Below are 20066 nucleotides of genomic sequence, written 5' to 3'. Positions count from 1 at the left end.
ATGAGATTGCAGAGCCTTTGGCTTTGATCTTTGGGTCCTCACTGTCCACAGGGATGGTGCCAGAGGACTGGAGAGTGGCGAATGTTGTTCCACTGTTTAAGAAAGGGAATAGAAATGACCCTGGTAATTATAGACCGGTTAGTCTTACTTCAGTGGTTGGTAAATTGATGGAAAAGGTCCTTAGGGATGGGATTTACGACCATTTAGAAAGATGCGGAGTAATCAGGGATAGTCAGCACGGATTCGTGAAGGGCAAGTTGTGCCTCACAAATTTGATTGACTTTTTTGAGGAGGTAACTAAGTGTTGATGTCATATACATGGATTTTAGTAAAGCGTTTGATAAGGTCCCCCATGGTCGGCTTATGATGAAAGTAAGGAGGTGTGGGATAGAGGGAAAGTTGGCCGATTGGATAGGTAACTGGCTATCTGATCGAAGACAGAGGGTGGTGGGGGATGGAAAATTTTCGGACTGGAGGCAGATTGCTAGCGGAGTGCCACAGGGATCAGTGCTTGGTCCTCTGCTCTTTGTGATTTTTGTTAATGACTTAGAGGAGGGGGCTGAAGGGTGGATCAGTAAATTTGCTGATGACACCAAGATTGGTGGAGTAGTGGATGAGGTGGAGGGCTGTTGTAGGCTGCAAAGAGACATAGATAGGATGCAAAGCTGGGCTGAAAAATGGCAAATGGAGTTTAACCCTGATAAATGTGAGGTGATTCATTTTGGTAGGACTAATTTAAATGTGGATTACAGGGTCAAAGGTAGGGTTCTGAAGACTGTGGAGGAACAGAGAGATCTTGGGGTCCATATCCACAGATCTCTAAAGGTTGCCACTCAAGTGGATAGAGCTGTGAAGAAGGCCTATAGTGTGTTAGCTTTTATTATGTGAAGATGCCGGCGTTGGACTGGGGTAAGCACAGTAAGAAGTCTCACAACACCAGGTTAAAGTCCAACAGGTTTATTTGGTAGCAAATACCAGAAGCTTTCGGAGCGCTGCCCCTTCGTCAGATGGAGTGAAAATCTGTTCTCCAACAGTGCACAGAGACACAGAAATCAAGTTACAGAATACGAATTAGAATGCAAATCTCTACAGCCAGCCAGGTCTTAAAGCTACAGATAATGTGGGTGGAGGGAACATTAAACATTTAACCTGTGTTTAATGTTCCCTCCGCCCACATTATCTGTACGTTTAAGACCTGGCTGGCTGTGGAGATTTGCATTCTAATCAGTATTCTGTAACTTGATTTCTGTGTCACTGTGCACTGTTGGAGAACAGATTTTCACTCCATCTGATGAAGGGGCAGCGCTCCGAAAGCTTATGGTATTTGCTACCAAATAAACCTGTTGGACTTTAACCTGGTGTTGTGAGACTTCTTACTTAGCTTTTATTAACAGGGGTTTGGAGTTTAAGAGCCGTGGGGTTATGCTGCAACTGTGCAGGACCTTGGTGAGACCACATTTGGAATATTGTGTGCAGTTCTGGTCACCTCACTATAAGAAGGATGTGGAAGCGCTGGAAAGAGTGCAGAGGAGATTTAGAACATAGAACATAGAACATAGAACATTACAGCGCAGAACAGGCCCTTCGGCCCACGATGTTGCACCGACCAGTTAAAAAAAAACTGTGACCCTCCAACCTAAACCAATTTCTTTTCGTCCATGAACCTATCTACGGATCTCTTAAACGCCCCCAAACTAGGCGCATTTACAACTGATGCTGGCAGGGCATTCCAATCCCTCACCACCCTCTGGGTAAAGAACCTACCCCTGACATCGGTTCTATAACTAACCCCCCTCAATTTAAAGCCATGCCCCCTCGTGCTGGATTTCTCCATCAGAGGAAAAAGGCTATCACTATCCACCCTATCTAAACCTCTAATCATCTTATATGTTTCAATAAGATCCCCTCTTAGCCGCCGCCTTTCCAGCGAAAACAATCCCAAATCCCTCAGCCTCTCCTCATAGGATCTCCCCTCCATACCAGGCAACATCATGGTAAACCTCCTCTGCACCCTCTCCAAAGCCTCCACATCCTTCCTGTAATGTGGGGACCAGAACTGCACACAGTACTCCAAGTGCGGCCGCACCAGAGTTGTGTACAGTTGCAACATAACGCTACGACTCCTAAATTCAATCCCCCTACCAATAAACGCCAAGACACCATATGCCTTCTTAACAACCTTATCTACTTGATTCCCAACTTTCAGGGATCTATGCACACATACACCTAGATCCCTCTGCTCCTCCACACTATTCAAAGTCCTCCCGTTAGCCCTATACTCAACACATCTGTTATTCCTACCAAAGTGAATTACCTCACACTTCTCCGCATTAAACTCCATCCGCCACCTCTCGGCCCAACTTTGCAACCTGTCTAAGTCTTCCTGCAAACTACGACACCCTTCCTCACTGTCTACCACACCACCGACTTTGGTGTCATCAGCAAATTTGCTAATCCACCCAACTATACCCTCATCCAGATCATTAATAAATATTACAAACAGCAGTGGCCCCAAAACAGATCCCTGAGGTACACCACTTGTAACCGCACTCCATGATGAATATTTACTATCAACCACCACCCTCTGTTTCCTATCCGCTAGCCAATTCCTGATCCAATTTCCTAGATCACCCCCAATCCCATACATCTGCATTTTCTGCAGAAGCCTACCATGGTGAACCTTATCAAACGCCTTACTAAAATCCATATATACCACGTCCACTGCCTTGCCCCCATCCACCTCCTTGGTCACTTTCTCAAAAAACTCAATAAGGTTAGTAAGGCACGACCTACCTGCCACAAAACCATGCTGACTATCACCTATCAATTCATTACTCTCCAAATAACTATAAATCCTATCCCTTATAATTTTTTCCAACATCTTGCCGACAACAGAAGTGAGACTCACCGGTCTATAATTCCCGGGGAAGTCTCTGTTCCCCTTCTTAAACAATGGGACAACATTCGCTAACCTCCAATCTTCTGGTACTATACCAGAGGCCAACGACGACCTGAAGATCAGAGCCAGAGGCTCTGCAATCACTTCTCTTGCCTCCCAGAGAATCCTTGGATAAATCCCATCCGGACCAGGGGATTTATCTATTTTCAGACCCTCCAGAATATCCTGCACATCCTCCTTATCAACTGTAATACTGTCTATTCTACTCCCCTGCAACCCAGTGTCCTCCTCAGCTATATTCATGTCCCCTTGCGTGAACACCGAAGAGAAATATTGGTTCAATGCTTCACCAATCTCCTCCGGTTCCACACATAACTTCCCTCTGCCATCTATAACTGGCCCTAAACTTGCCCTAACCAACCTTCTGTTCTTGACATACCTATAGAACGCTTTAGGATTCTCTTTAACCCTATCCGCCAAAGTCTTCTCATGTCCCCTTTTAGCCCTTCTAAGCTCGCTCTTCAACTCCCTCTTAGCCAATCTAAAGCTTTCTAGTGCACTACCCGAGTGCTCACGTCTCATCCGAACATAAGCCTCCTTTTTCTTTTTAACCAACAAAGAAACTTTTTTGGTGCACCACGGTTCCCTAGCCCTACCAATTCCTCCTTGCCTGACAGGGACATACCTATCACAGACTCGCAGTAGCTGCTCCTTGAAAAAACTCCACATGTCGGACGTTCCCAGTCCCTGTAATCTCCTAGTCCAACCTATGTTTCCTAATTCTCTCCTAATAGCCTCATAATTACCCTTCCCCCAGCTAAAACCACTGGCCCGAGGTTCATGCCTATCCCTTTCCATCACTAAGGTGAACGTAACCGAATTGTGGTCAGGATGCTGCCTGGTTTGGAGGGTAGGTCTTATGAGGAAAGGTTGAGGGAGCTAGGGCTATTCTCTCTGGAGCGGAGGAGGCTGATGGGAGACTTAATAGAGGTTTATAAAATGATGAAGGGGATCGATAGAGTGAACGTTCAAAGACTATTTCCTCGGGTGGATGGAGCTATTACAAGGGGGCATAACTATCGGGTTCATGGTGGGAGATATAGGAAGGGTATCAGAGGTAGGTTCTTTACGCAGAGAGTGGTTGGGGTGTGGAATGGACTGCCTGCAGTGATAGTGGAGTCAGACACTTTAGGAATATTTAAGCGGTTATTGGATAGGCACATGGAGCACACCAGGATGATAGGGAGTGGGATAGCTTGATCTTGGTTTCAGATAAAGCTCGGCACAACATCATGGGCCGAAGGGCCTGTTCTGTGCTGTACTGTTCTATGTTCTGTGTAACCCACATTTACCCTTGACCCCCCGACACAAGGATCAATTTCAGCATGGCCAATCCACCTAACCCGCACATCTTTGGACTGTGGGGGGGGGGGGGGGGGAAACCAGAGCACTCGGAGGAAACCCACGCAGACACGGGGAGAATGTGCAAACTCCACACAGACAGTGACCTGAGGCTGGAATTGAACCTGGGTCCCTGGCGCTGTAAAGCAGCAGTGCTAACCACTGTGCCACCGTGCTGCCCCGGATGGGAGCTATAATGTCCAAGAGCTCAGTTGAAGCGCGCCACAGTCAGAGAGATCTTGCAGGCTAATAAAACATTAAAAAAGCTAAAATTAGAGGAATGTGTAATTAAATTCCCAGCACTCAGAGAACAGGAAGATATGAAGTTGGCTGTGTTTAGTGATGCTTCACATGCCAAACTATCAGATGGACATTCAAGTGGTGCTGGAGTCATAATATTTTGGTTGGTAAGGAAAGAAAATGTTGCCCCTTGGCCTGGGAAGCAAAGAAAATAAAAAGGGTAGTCAAAAGCAGATTGGCGACTGAAACTCTCGCGTTAGTGGAGGCGTTGGACATGGGGATATATTTGTCTGACACATTAACAGAATTATTTTTTATGGGCACATCGGTTATGTGGTTAAGAAAGTATCAGTTGAGTGTTATGTGGACAACCGGTCTTTATGGGACAATGTTCACTCAACAAAAAGTGCAACAGAAAAATGACTAAAAATTAATTTGGCCAGCATCAAACAAATACTGGAAAACAAGGAAGTTTCCAACTGGATTGGTGCAAATCTATAGGTATCCGACTGTTTTACAACAGGGGGTGCAGGTACTGGAAAGTTATTAAGAATACTGGAGGATGGTTCTATTAAATTATTTTGAAAAAAAAATTGAAAATTATTGGGAATCTGTTAGAATGTAACCAGTGACAACTTTGTATGGGATGTGTCTATTTGAATGCAAGGAGTGTTGTGAACAAAGTGGATGAGCTTAGAGCGTGGATCACCACTTGGAAATATGATGTGTTGGCCATTACAGAGACTTGGATGACTCAGGGACAGGACTGGTTACTTCAAGTGCCGGGTGTCAAATGTTTCAGAAGGGACAGGGAGGGAGGCAAAAGAGGTGGGGGAGTGGCACTGTTGATCAGAGATAGTGTCACGGCTGCAGAAAAGATGGACACCATGCAGGGATTGTCTACGGAGTCTCTGTGGGTGGTGGTTAGGAACAGGAAAGGGTCAATATCTTTACTGGGTGTTTTCTGTAGGCCACCCAATAGTAACAGGGATGTTGAGGAGCAGATAGGGAAACAGATCCTGGAAAGGTGTAATAATAAGAGTTGTCGTGATGGGAGATTTTAATTTTTCAAATATTGATTGGAATCTCCCCAGAATAAGGGTATAGATGGGGAGGAGTTTGTTAGGTGTGCTCAGGAGGGTTTCTTGACACAGTATGCAGATAAGCCTACAAGAGGAGAGGCTGTACTTGATTTGGTATTGGGAAATGAACCTGGTCAGGTGTCAGATCTCTCAGTGGGAGAGCATTTTGGAGATAGTGATCATAATTCTATCTCCTTTACAATAGCATTGGAGAGATCGGATCAGACAAGTTAGAAAAGTGTTTAATTGGAGTAAGGGGAATTATGAGGCTATCAGGCAGGAAATTGAAGGCTGAAATTGGAAAGAGGTTTTCTCAGGGAAATGTACGGAAGAAATGTGGCAAATTTTCAGGGAATGTTTGTCTGGAGTTCTGCATAGCAACGTTCCAATGAGACAGGGAAGTTATGGTAGGTTACAGGAACCGTGGTGTACAAAGGTTGTAATGAATCTAGTCAAGAAGAAAAGCTTACAAAAGGTTCAGGGAGCTAGGTAATGTTAGAGATCTTGAAGAGTATACAGCTAATAGGAAGGATCTTAAGAAGGAAATTAGGAGAGCCAGAAGGGGTCATGAGAAGGCCTTGGCAGGCAGGATTCAGGAAAACCCCCAGGCATTCTACAAGTATGTGAAGAGCAAGAGGATAAGACATGAAAGAATAGGATCTATCAAGTGTGACGGTGGGAAAGTTTGTATAGAACCGGAAGAAATAGCAGAGGTACTTAATGAATACTTTACTTCAGTATTCACTCTGGAAAAGGATCTTGGTGGTTGTAGTGCAGACTTGCAGCGGACTGAAAAGCTTGAGCATGTAGATATTAAGAAAGAGGATGTGTTGGAGCTTTTGAAAAGCATCAAGTTAGATAAGTCGCCGGGACCGGATGAGATGTACCCCAGGTTACTGTGGGAGGTGAGGGAGGAGATTGCTGAGCCTCTGGCAATGATCTTTGCATCATCAATGGAGATGGGAGAGGTTCCGGAGGATTGCGGATGTTGTTCCTTTATTCAAGAAAGGGAGTAGAGATAGCCCTGGAAATTATAGACCAGTGAGTCGAACCTCAGTGGTTGGTAAGTTGATGGAGAAGATCCTGAGAGGCAGGATTTATGAACATTTGGAGAGGTATAATATGATTAAGAATAGTCAGTATGGCTTTGTCAAAAGCAGATCATGCCTTACGAGCCTGTTTGAATTTTTTGAGGATGTGACTAAACACATTGATGAAGGAAGAGCAGTAGATGTAGTATATATGGACTTCAGCAAGGCATTTGATAAGGTGCCCCATGCAAGGCTTATTGAGAAAGTGAGGGGGCATGGGATCCAAGGGGACATTGCCTTGTGGATCCAGAACTGGCTTGCCCACAGAAGGCAAAGAGTGGTTATAGAAGGGTCATATTCTGCATGGAGGTCGGTCACGAGTGGAGTGCCCCAAGTATCTGTTCTGGGACCCTTACTCTTTGTGATTTTTATAAATGACCTGGATGAGGAAATGGAGGGATTGGCTGGTAAGTTTGCTGATGACACAAAGTTGGAGGTGTTGTGGATAGTGTGGAGGGATGTCAGAAGTTGCAGCGAGACATTGATAGGATGCAAGACTGGGCGGAGAAGTGGCAGATGGAGTTCAACCCAGATAAGTGTGAGGTGGTTCATTTTGGCAGGTCAAATAGGATGGCAGAATATAATATTAATGGTAAGACTCTTGGCAGTGTGGAAGATCAGAAGGATCTTGGGGTCTGAGTTCATAGGACGCTCAAAGTAGCTGTGCAGGTTGAGGCTGTGGTTAAGAAGGCGTATGGTGTACTGGCCTTCATCAATCGAGGAATTGAGTTTCGGAGTCGTGAGATAATGTTGCAACTATATAATACCCTGGTCAGACCACACTTGGAGTACTGTGCTCAGTTCTGGTCGCCTCATTACAGGAAGGATGTGGAAGCCATAGAAAGGGTGCAGAGGAGATTTACAAGGATGTTGCCTGGGTAGGGGAGCAAGCATTATGAGGATAGGTTGAGTGAGCTCGGCCTTTTCTCCTTGGAGAGACGATGGATGAGGGGTGACCTGATAGAGGTGTATAAGATGTTGAGAGGTATTGATCAAGTGGATAGTCAGAGGCTTTTTCCCAGGGCTGAAATGGTTGCCACAAGAGGACACAGGTTTAAGGTGCTGGGGAGTAGGTACAGAGGAGATGTCAGGGGTAAGTTTTTCACTCAGAGGGTGGTGGGTGCGTGGAATGGGCTGCCGGCAACGGTGGTGGAGTGGGATTCAAAAGGGTCTTTTAAGAGACTTTTAGATAAATACATGGAACTTAATCAGGTAGAGGGTTATAGGTAAGCCTAGTAATCGCTAAGGTAGGGACATGTTCGGCACAACTTTGTGCTCTGAAGGGCCTGTATTATGCTGTAGTTTTTCTATGTTTCTATGTAATGTGACCAATGGTAACAAGATGTAAGGGTTAGATGACCCAGTAAACCATGGAACCAATTCCAGAATGATGTAATAGTCAGCTGACTCACTATAAATAAGAATCTGTGTCGAATTGTGGGGAGCTTGGATTGGCCTTGGGCGAGGCCCCAAGTTTGGAGTAATGATGTTTCTTTATTCAACCCTTTCTTTGATTTCTAAGTTGGAGTAAGTTTTGTTCTATTTTTATTGTCTGCATTTGAAGAGTTACTTCTGATGAAACATTCACCACCCTCTGGGTGAAGACATTTCTCCTCACCTCAGTTCTCAAAGGTTTGCTCCTTATCTTCAAACTATAACCTCTTGTTCTAGACTCCCCCACCATTGGGAACATTCTTTCTGAATCTACCTTGTCTAAACCTGTTAGAATTTCATAAGCTTCCATGAGATCTCCTCTCACTCTTCTAAACTCCAGTGATAATAATCCTAACTGACTTAGTCTCTCCTCATATGACAGACCTGTCATCCCAGGAATCAGCCAGGTAAATCTTTGCTGTACTCCCTCTATAACAAAGACATCCTTCCTCGATGAGAATGCCAAACTGCACACAATACTCCAGGTGTGGCCTCACCAACACCTATACAATTGCAGCAAAACAATGCAAAGAAGACAGAGGGTAGCAGTGGAAGGGTGCGTTTCTGAATGGAGGGCTGTGACAAGTGGTGTTCCTCAGGGATCAGTGCTGGAACCGTTGCTGTTTGTAATATACATAAATGATTTTGGAGGAAAATGAAACTGGATTGATTAGTAAGTTTGCGGACGACACAAAGGTTTGTGGAGTTGCGGATAGCGATGAGGACCATCAGAGGATACAGCAGGATATAGATCGGTTGGAGACTTGGGCGGAGAGGTGGCAGATGGAGTTTAATCCAGACAAATGTGAGGTAATGCATTTTGGAAGGTCTAATACAGATAGGAAATATGCAGTAAATGGCAGAACCCTTCAGAGTATTGATAGGCAAAGGGATCTGGGTGTACAGGTACACAGGTCACTGAAAGTGGCAATGCAGGTGGAGAAGGTAGTCAAGAAGGCATACGGCATGCTTGCCTTCATTGGCCAGGGTATTGAGTTTAAAAATTGGCAAGTCATGTTGCAGCTTTATAGAACCTTAGTTAGGCCGCACTTGGAATATAGTGTTCAATTCTGGTCGCCACACTACCAGAAGGATGTGGAGGCTTTGGAGAGTGTACAGAAAAGATTTATCAGGATGTTGCCTGGTATGGAGGGCATTAGCTATGAGGAGAGGCTGGAGAAACTTGGTTTGTTCCCACTGGAGCGACGGAGGTTGAGGGGAGACCTGATAGAAGTCTGCAAGATTATGAGAGGCATGGACAGAGTGGATAGTCAGAAGCTTTTACCCTGAGTGGAAGAGTCAATCACTAGGGGGCATAGGTTTCAGGTGCGAGGGGCAAGGTTTAAAGGAGATATATGAGGCAGATTTTTTACACAGAGTAGTGGGTGCCTGGTACTCGTTGCTGTGGGAGGTAGCGGAAGCGGATACGGTAGTGACTTTTAAGGGGTGTCTTGATGAGTACATGAATAGGATGGGAATAGAGGGATACAGTCCCCGGAAGGGTAGGGGGTTTTAGTTATGGTCGGTGCAGGCTTGGAGGGCCGAAGGGCCTGTTCCTGTTCTGTAATTTTCTTTGTTCTTTGTTCTTCTTACCCCTATGCCTATACTTAAATCCTCTCGCTATGAAGGCCAATATATCATTTGCCTTCTTTACTGCTTGCTGTACCTGTGCGTTTACTTTCAGCAACTGATGCACGAGGACTCCAAGGTCTCGTTAAGTATCTACTTCCCTCAATTTACACCCATTCAAGTAATAATCTGTCTTATTATTGGTACCAAAGTGGATAACCTCACATTTATCCACATGCCTACACACTCAGCCTGTCCAAATCACGCTGAAGCATCTCTGCAACCTCCTCATACCTCACTCTGCAACTCAACTTTGTATCATCTGAAAATTTGGAGATAATACATTCAGTTTCCTCTTCCAAGTCATTAATATATAATGTAAACAGTTGGGGTCCTCGCACAAATCCCTGCGGAAACACAGGTCACTGACTACCAATCAGAAAAAGACCCATTTATGCCAACTCTTTGCTTCCTATTTGCTATCCAGCTTTCTATGCATCTCAAGACATTATCTGCAATCCCATGTGCTTTACCTTTACATAGTCTGTTATGTGAGATGTTAAATAACATCCACTGGTTCTCCTCGGTCAACTCTAATCGTTACGTCCTCAAAAAATTCCATTAGATTCGTCAAGCACGATTTCTGTTCAGTAAATCCATGCTGACTTTGTCTGATTATACCACTGCTTTCCAAATGCCGAGTTATAAAATCCTTGATAATAAACTCTAGTAACTTCCCCAGTACTGACATTTGGCTCACTGGTCTATAGTTCCTTGTTTCCTCTCTACCTCCCTTTTTGAATAGCGAGTTTACATTAGCTACCCTCCAATCTGTAGGAACTATTCCAGAGTCCAAAGAATTTTGGAAAATAACCACCAATGCATCTACTATTTCCAGGGCCACTTCCTTAAGTACTCTGGGATGAAGATTATCAGGACCTGGAGATTTATCCACCTTCAATCTTATCAATTTCCCCAAAATCATTTCTCTACTAATACTGATCTCCTTCAGCTCCTCACCAAAAAACATGTTTCTTTCAGCACTTCTGATACGTTATTCATGTCTTCCTTTGTGAAGACTGAAGCAAAGTACAAATTTAATTCCTCAGCCATTTCTTTATTCCCCATTATGAATTCTCCTGTTTCTGACTGTAAGGGGCAAACATTCGTTTTTGTCAATCTTTCCCTCTTTCCATATCTATAGATATTGCCTAGAGGTAGAGTGGGTTAGCGAGGGAGTTCCTGAGCTCAAGCCCAAGGCAGCTAAATGGTGGAGCAATTTAAATTGGGGATGCTCAAATTGCTGGAATTACAAGAATGTTGATATCTTGGAGGGTTGTGGAGCTGGATTATAAAGAGGAGGGGTAAAACCATGGAGGGATTTGAAAACAAGAATGAGAATTTTAAAAGTGAGGTGTTGTTTCCCCACAAGCATATGTCAGTGAGCAATGATGGGTGAAAGGAACTTGGTGCGAGTAAGGGCACAGATAACAATGTTCTGGATGGCCTCAGGCTTCCGGAGGGTAGACTGATTTTGTCAGCTCTGACAAAGGGTCATCCAGACTCAAAACATTGGCTCTATTCTCTCTCCTAGATGCTGTCAGACCCTTTGAGATTTTCCAACATTTTCTGTTGCTGTTGTAGACTGAGACGTTGCCCAGGAGCCGCTTGGAATCGCCAAGTCTCAAGATAAGAATAGGATGAATGAGGAGCTGAAGAAGAATTGAAATCGGGTGATCCACGAAGGTGGAAAGAGGCAGACTTCATGATAGCAAGAATAGAACATAGAACATAGAAAAACTGCAGCACAAACAGGCCCTTCGGCCCACAAGTTGCGCCGGTCATGTCCCTCCCTACCTAGGCCTATATATAGGCTTACCTATCACCCTCAATCCTATTAAGTCCCATGTACTCATCCAGAAGTCTCTTAAAAGACCCTATCGAGTTTGCCTCCACCACCATTGACGGCAGCCGATTCCACTCACCCACCACCCTCTGAGTGAAAAACTTACCCCTGACATCTCCTCTGTACCTACTCCCCAGCACCTTAAACCCGTGTCCTCTCGTAGCAGCCGTTTCAGCCCTGGGAAAAAGCCTCCGAGAATCCACCCGATCTATACCGCTCAACATCTTGTACACCTCTATCAGGTCACCTCTCATCCTTCGTCTCTCCAAGGAGAAAAGACCGAGCTCCCTCAACCTATCCTCATAAGGCATGCCACCCAATTCAGGCAACATCCTTGTAAATCTTCTCTGCAACCTTTCAATAATTTCTACATCCTTCCTGTAATGAGGCGACCAGAACTGAGCACAGTACTCCAAGTGGGGTCTGATGAGGGTCTTATTAAGCTGCATCATTATCTCCCAACTCCTAAACTCAATCCCTCGATTGATGAAGGCCAGCACACCATATGCCTTCTTAACCACCTCCTCTACCTGTGTGGACCTAACCTTCCTTTCCTCTGCAAAGAAGTGACCAATATGTGGTCAAAAGCTCAACTTGGGATCAAATATGAGGCCAAGGTTGAGAAAAGTCTGGCTCAAGCTCGGGCAATTGACAGTTTGAGGAATGGAGTTGGTGACCAGGGTCTTGAGTTTGTAATACGGACTGAAAACAGTGGCTTCAGTGTTCCCAACATCTTCTGCTTATCCTGTAGTGGCTGGTGATCATAAGATCATAAGAGATAGCAGCAGGAGTCATCCATACAGCCCATCAAGTCTGTCCCCATTAAATGAGATCACAACTGGTCTGATTGTGGCCAAAACTCCACTTTCCTTAACTATCATCTACTCCCTCAGAATTTTATATCTTTCAGCATTTGCCCATGTCGATGAGAAATAGAATGAATTCTAGGGACACCAAAGGTAATGATGCAGGAGAAGGAAGCGAATCTGGTGAAAGTGATTCTCCGACTGCAATTAGATAGATGAGAATGGAACCAGGTGAGAGCAATGCCACCCAGCTGGTTGACATTGGAGAGGCATTGGAGGAACAGATGTGATCAACTGTATCAAAGGTGCAGTTAGCTGGAGAATGATGAGGGGGAGAATTGTTCTTGGTCACAGGCACATTGGCTGCCATTGTGACATTTGTAAAAGTTGTTTCAGTACTGTGGCAGGGGCAGAGACATGATTGGAGGGATTCATGTCTGGAGCTCCCAGAAAGATGCTTACGGATTTCGGAGATGATTACACATTCAAGCACTTTGCAGAGGAAAGGAAGGTTAGGTCCAATGGCTACTGCAATTAGCTACAGTCCCTGAGTCTAATGTTCATAGAAATCATAGAAACCCTACAGTACAGAAAGAGGCCATTCAGCCCATCGGGTCTGCACCGACCACAATCCCACCCAGGCCCTACCCCCATATCCCTACATATTTTACCCACTAATCCCTCTAACCTACACATCTCAGGACACTAAGGGGCAATTTTAAGCATGGCCAATCAACCTAATGTTCAATACAACTTCCAACTCCTTAGATACTGAAGCAGTCGATGCATGCATGCTACAAGACCTGGGCAACATTCAGGTTTGGGCTGATAAGTGACAAATAATATTTAGTCATTGTCATAGAATCATAGAGGTTTACAGCATGGAAACAGGCCCTTCGACCCAACTTTGTGCCACACAAGTGCCAGACAATGACCATTTCCAACAAGAGAGAATGTAATTATCTTCCCTTGACATTCAATGTATTATCATCGCTGAATCCCCCACTGTCAATGTCTTGGGAGTTACCAAATTCTATTCTATTCTATAAACCATTGACCAGAAACGAGAGCAACCACATAAATACTGTGGTTTAGCTCAGTTGGCTGGACTGCTTGTTCGTGATGCAAAGCGATGCCAACAGCAAGGGTTCAATTCCTGCGCTGGTTGAGTTTATTCATGAAGGCCTGCCTTCTCAACCTTGCCCTTTGCCTGAGGCATGGTGATCCTCAGGTTAAACCACCACCAGTCAGCTCTCCCCCTCAAAGGAGAGAGCAGCCTATGGTCATCTGAAACTATGGCGACTTTACTGTGCTTTAAAAAGCAGGTCAGAGACTGGGAATCCTGGGGTGAGTAACTGACTTCCTGACTCCCCAAAGCCTGTCCACCATCTACACAGCATAATCCAGAATACCCTCCACTTGCTGGATGAATGCAGCTCGAACAAAACTCAAGAAGGTTGACAGCATCCAGGACAAAGCAGCCCACTTAATTGAAACCCCACCCAGCACCTCACCATTATTGCTTCAATTACACACAACGGTAACAGTGAGTATTATCTACATGATGCACTGCAGCAACTTGGCAAGTTTCCTTTGACAGCACCTTCCAAACTCACAGTTGACCACCCAGAAGGACAAGTGTAGCGGACGGAAAGGAACACTACCATCTGCAAGTTCCCCTCCAAATACTGAGGGAGGCAACGGTGAAAATTGCTGGGGCCTTGACAGAAATCGTTGTATCCTCATTGGCTCCAGGTGAAGTTCCAGAGGACTGGAGGATAGCCAATGTTGTTCCATTGTTTAAGAAAGGCAGCAGGGATAATCCAGGAAATTATAGGCCAGTGAACCTTATGTCAGTGGTAGGGAAATTATTGGAACAGATTCTTAGGGACAGAATTTACTCACATTTGGAAACAAATGGACTTATTAGTGATAGGCACCATGGTTTAGTGAAGGGGAGGTTGCGCCTTACTAATTTGATCAAGTTTTTCGAGGAAGTGACAAAGATGATAGATGAGGGAAAGGCAATGGGTGTTGTATACATTCTCTTCAGTAAAGCCTTTGACAAGGTACCTCAAGGTAGACTGGTACAAAAAGTGAAGTCTCACAAGATCAGAGGAGAGCTGGCAAGATGGATACAGAACTGGCTTGGCCATAGAAGTCATGATGTGGAGATGCCAGCGTTGGACTGGGGTAAACACAGTAAGAAGTTTAACAACACCAGGTTAAAGTCCAACAGGTTTATTTGGTAGCAAAAGCCACACAAGCTTTCGGAGCTCTAAGCCCCTTCTTCAGGTGAGTGGGAATTCTGTTCACAAACAGAGCTTATAAAGACACAAACTCAATTTACATGAATAATGGTTGGAATGCGAATACTTACAACTAATCAAGTCTTTAAGAAACAAAACAATGTGAGTGGAGAGAGCATCAAGACAGGCTAAAAAGATGTGTATTGTCTCCAGACAAGACAGCCAGTGAAACTCTGCAGGTCGAGGCAACTGTGGGGGTTACAAATAGTGTGACATGAACCCAATATCCCGGTTGAGGCCGTCCTCGTGTGTGCGGAACTTGGCTATCAGTTTCTGCTCAGCGACTCTGCGCTGTCGTGTGTCGCGAAGGCCGCCTTGGAGAACGCTTACCCGAATATCAGAGGCCGAATGCCCGTGACCGCTGAAGTGCTCCCCAACAGGAAGAGAACAGTCTTGCCTGGTGATTGTCGAGCGGTGTTCATTCATCCGTTGTCGCAGTGTCTGCATAGCTTCCCCAATGTACCATGCCTCGGGACATCCTTTCTTGCAACGTATCAGGTAGACAATGTTGGCCGAATTGCAAGAGTATGTACCGTGTACCTGGTGGATGGTGTTCTCACGTGAGATGATGGCATCTGTGTCAATGATCCGGCACGTCTTGCAGAGGTTGCTGTGGCAGGGTTGTGTGGTGTCATGGTCACTGTTCTCCTGAAGGCTGGGTAGTTTGCTGCGGACAATGGTCTGTTTGAAGTTGTGCGGTTGTTTGAAGACAAGAAGTGGGGGTGTGGGGATGGCCTTGGCGAGATGTTCGTCTTCATCAATGACATGTTGAAGGCTCCGGAGGAGATGCCGTAGCTTCTCCGCTCCGGGGAAGTACTGGACAACGAAGGGTACTCTGTCCACTGTGTCCCGTGTTTGTCTTCTGAGGAGGTCGGTGCGGTTTTTCGCTGTGGCGCGTTGGAACTGTTGATCAATGAGTCGAGCGCCATATCCTGTTCTTATGAGGGCGTTGCAAGAAAGGATGTCCCGAGGCATGGTACATTGGGGAAACTATGCAGACGCTGCGACAACGGATGAATGAACACCGCTCGATAATCACCAGGCAAGACTGTTCTCTTCCTGTTGGGGAGCACTTCAGCGGTCACGGGCATTCGGCCTCTGATATTCGGGTAAGCATTCTCCAAGGCGGCGTTCGCGACACACGACAGCACAGAATCGCTGAGCAGAAACTGATAGCCAAGTTCCGCACACACGAGGACGGCCTCAACCGGGATATTGGGTTCATGTCACACTATTTGTAACCCCCACAGTTGCCTCGACCTGCAGAGTTTCACTGGCTGTCTTGTCTGGAGACAATACACATCTTTTTAGCCTGTCTTGATGCTCTCTCCACTCACATTGTTTTGTTTCTTAAAGACTTGATTAGTTGTAAGTATTCGCATTCCAACCATTATTCATGTAAATTGAGTTTGTGTCTTTATAAGCTCTGTTTGTGAACAGAATTCCCACTCACCTGAAGAAGGGGCTTAGAGCTCCGAAAGCTTGTGTGGCTTTTGCTACCAAATAAACCTGTTGGACTTTAACCTGGTGTTGTTAAACTTCTTACTGTGTTGGCCATAGAAGACAGAGGGTAGCAATAGAGGGGTGCTTTTATGAATTGGCAGGTCATGCTGCAGCTGTACACAACCTTAGTTAGCCCTCATTTGGAATATTGTGTACAATTCTGGTTGCCACGCTTCCAGAAGGATGTGGATGCTTTGGAGATGGTACAGAAGAGGATGTTGCCTGGTCTGGAGGGTATTAGCTATGAGGAGAGGTTGGAAGAACTCAGTTTGTTCTCACTGGAACGACGAAGGTTGAGGGGTGACCTGTTAGGGGTTTACAAGATTGAGTTGCAATGGACAGAGTGGATAGTCAGATGCTCTTTCCTAGGGTAGAAAAGTCAAATTCTAGGGGACATTGGTTTAAAGTGCGTAAGGAAAGTTTTAAAGGAGACATGCGAGGCAAGATTTTTACAGAGGGTGGTGAATGTCTGGAACACACTACCCAGGGAGGTGGTGAGAGCAGGTACGATAGTGGCATTTAAGGGACGTCTAGACAAATACATGAATAGGATGGTAATGGAAGGATACAGACTCTGTAAGTGCATACAGTTTTAGTTTAGGCACAGGCTTGGAGGGCCAAACGGCCTGTTCCTGTGCTGTACTGTTCTTTGTTCAAATCACATACCATCCTTACTTAGAACTGCAATCCATTTACTTCACTGTCTCTAGGTCAAAATCCTGGAACTCGCTCCCGAACAGCACTGTGGATGTACATCACAGAGACTGCAGTCGTTCAAGAAGACAGCTCACACAACCTTCTCAAAGGCAATTAGGGACAGACAAGAAATGCTCACGTTGTACAGTGCAGAAAATGCCCATTGACTCATCTGGTCTGCACCGACAATAGCTACCACTAAAGGCGTGTTAATCCCATTTTCCAGCATTTGTCCCATATCCTGGAATGTTATGATGGTCGGAATTTTACCAGCCTGTCTGCCACAGGAATTGGAGCGGGCAAGAGGCAGACCATGACCTCGGGTGGGATTTTACGGTTTCAGGACGAGCAAGGCTGTAAAATTCTACCCGATATTTCAAGTGCTCATCCAAATATTTTTTAAGGTTGTAAGGTTTCTGGCCTCCACTGCCTTCCCAAGCAGTGTATTCCAGATTCTCACCACTCTGAGTGATTTTTTCCTGTATTCCCTGTTCCTTACCCTAAAATTATGCCTCCTTGTGATTGACCTATCAACCAAAGGGAACAGTTGCTTCCTATTCACCCTGGCCATACCCCTCAATCTTGTACACCTCAATCATGTCCCCCCTCGGCCTTCTCTGCTCTAGCAAAAACAATCCAAGCCTATCCAGTCTCTCCCTATAGCTCAAATACTTCATCCCAGGCAACATCCTGGTGAATCTCCTCTGTACCCACTCCAGTGCATCTCTCAAACAAATACAAAAAGAACTACACTCCCCAAACCCAGGAACCCAGAGTTGCTGCATTATAACTGACACCAATTACCTGATTCAAATCAAAGTTTTCCTGAACTTGATCATTGTTGGTTGCATTCAGTGGGACAGCAGCTCCAGTCTGCAGGAAGAGCACAGCAAACAGCAGCACAACACCACAGCTCATTTTCCCTGTCCTCTCTGGACTGTTCCAAAATGACAGAATAGATTGATGATGTGGAGCAACAGGGAGCTGTCTGCTTGAAGCTTTCCCAATCCCAGGTTATTTAGATCAAGAGTTAGTCAAATATCCACTATTGATATTTCTTGTTAATCATTAATCACAGCTTGATGGAATGACTGAGAGAGGAACAAATTCCCTGAGGACAATTCAGACAATCTGAATTCAGACGAATCAGGCATTGTGTGTAGTGTGCAGGGGAGCGGCAATGGATTAGGTGGATCGTACCCATTTGTTGTTTATTACATGGTGTGAAAGTTACCAACTAGGAATTTCAAATTCACACTGTTCCATTGTTTAGAAAAGTTTGTGAAGTTATTGAATTAATTGGGGTTCTTCTGGAAAAAGGACCCAGGTTCCACATTGTTCTCCAGAAAGGATTTGTTTTCCATCTGGAATTAACCAGCAATAATTATTCTTCCTATGTATTACAACACCTTACATTTATTTCACATCTTTAACACAATACAACATGCTTCACAGGAGAATAATCAGACAAAGAATTTACACTAACCTACACAAGGAAATTTTAAGGCAAGTGGGAGAGGTAAAGATAGAGTCATAGAGGTTTACAGCATGGAAACAGGCCCTTCGGCCCAACTTGTCCATGCCACCCTTTTTTTAAAACCCCGAAGCTAATCCCAATTGCCCGCATTTGGCCCATATCCCTCTATGCGCATCGTACCCATGTAACTGTCTAAATGCTTTTTAAAAGACAAAATTGTAGCCATCTCTACTACTGCCTCTGGCGGCTTGTTCCAGACACTCACCACTCTCTGTGTGAAAAAATTGCCCCTCTGGACACTTTTGTATCTCTCCCCTCTCACCTTAAACCTATGCCGTCTAGTTTTAGACTCCCCTAGCTTTGGGAAAAGATATTGACTATCTAGCTGATCTGTGCCCCTCATTATTTTATAGACCTCTATAAGTTTACCCCTCAGCCTCCTATGCTCCAGAGAAAAAAGTTCCAGTCTATCCAGCCTCTCCTTATAACTCAACCATCAAGTCCCGATAGCATCCCAGTAAATCTTTTCTGCACTCTTTCTAGTTTAATAATATCCTTTCTATAAAAGGGTGACCAGAATTGCACACAGTATTCCAAGTGTGGCCTTACCAATGTCTTGTACAACTTCAACAAGACGTCCCAACTCCTGTATTCAATGTTCTGACCGATGAAACCAAGCATGCCGAATGCCTTCTTCACCACTCTGTCCACCTGTGACTCCACTTTCAAGGAGCTATGAACATGTACCCCTAGATCTCTTTGTTCTGTAACTCTCCCCAACGCCCTACCATTAACTGAGTAAGTCCTGCCCTGGTTCAATCTACCAAAATGCATCATCTCGCATTTGTCTAAATTAAACTCCATCTGCCATTCGTCAGCCCACTGGCCCAATTGATCAAGATCCCAGGTAATTACCGACCGGTGAGTCTAACCTCAGTTGTTGGTAAACTGATGGAGAAGATCCTGAGGGACAGGATATATGAGCATTTAGAGAGGTTTAGTATGCTCAAGAATACTCAGCATGGCTTTGTCAGGGGCAGATTGTGCCTTACGAGCCTGGTGGAGTTCTTCTAAAATGTGACTAAACACATTGACGAAGGGAAGGCGGTAGATGTGGTTTATATGGATTTTAGCAAGGCGTTCGATAAGGTCCCCCATGCAAGGCTTCTAGAAAAAGAGAGAGGGCATGGGGTCCAAGGGGCTGCTGCCCGGTGGATCCAGAACTGGCTTGCCCAAAGGAGTCAGAGAGTGGGTATAGATGGGTCTTTTTCTAAATGGAGGTCGGTCACCAGTGGTGTGCCCCAGGGATCTGTTCTGGGACCCTTGCTGTTTGTCATTTTCATACATGACCTGGATGAGGAAGCGGAGGGATGGGTTGGTAAGTTTGCCGACGACACAAAGGTTGGTGGGATAGTCTGGAGGGATGTCAGACGTTACAGAGGGACATAGATAGGATGCAAGATTGGGCGGAGAAGTGGCAGATGGACTTCAACCCAGATAAATGCGTCGTGGGCCATTTTGGTAGGTCAAATGGGATGAAGGAGTACAATATAAAGAACAAAGAACAAAGAACAGTACAGCACAGGAAACAGGCCCTTCGGCCCTCCAAGCCTGTGCCGCTCCTTAGTCCAACTAGACCAATCGTTTGTATCC

The 20066-nt window shown here is 45.2% G+C and overlaps 1 protein-coding gene across 2 annotated transcripts in view; it reads right to left on the bottom strand.

The window, feature by feature from the left end:
* Positions 1-17955, bottom strand: part of LOC144502611 (protein AMBP-like) — a 197806-nt gene extending 179851 nt beyond the window's left edge. Inside the window, exon 1 of one of the 2 annotated variants that reach the window (XM_078226749.1) lies at positions 17741-17955. In XM_078226749.1, coding sequence (XP_078082875.1) covers positions 17741-17854 — 114 coding nt within the window. In that variant the 5' untranslated portion in view covers positions 17855-17955. The remainder of the gene's footprint in view (positions 1-17740) is intronic. The other variant, XM_078226748.1, reaches the window with a different exon arrangement.
* Between the last annotated feature and the right edge of the window lie 2111 nt (positions 17956-20066).

This window comes from Mustelus asterias, chromosome 13, assembly GCF_964213995.1.
Source record: "Mustelus asterias chromosome 13, sMusAst1.hap1.1, whole genome shotgun sequence".
Classification (NCBI taxonomy): Eukaryota; Metazoa; Chordata; class Chondrichthyes; order Carcharhiniformes; family Triakidae; genus Mustelus; species Mustelus asterias.
This window is presented reverse-complemented; position numbering and strand designations above follow the sequence as displayed.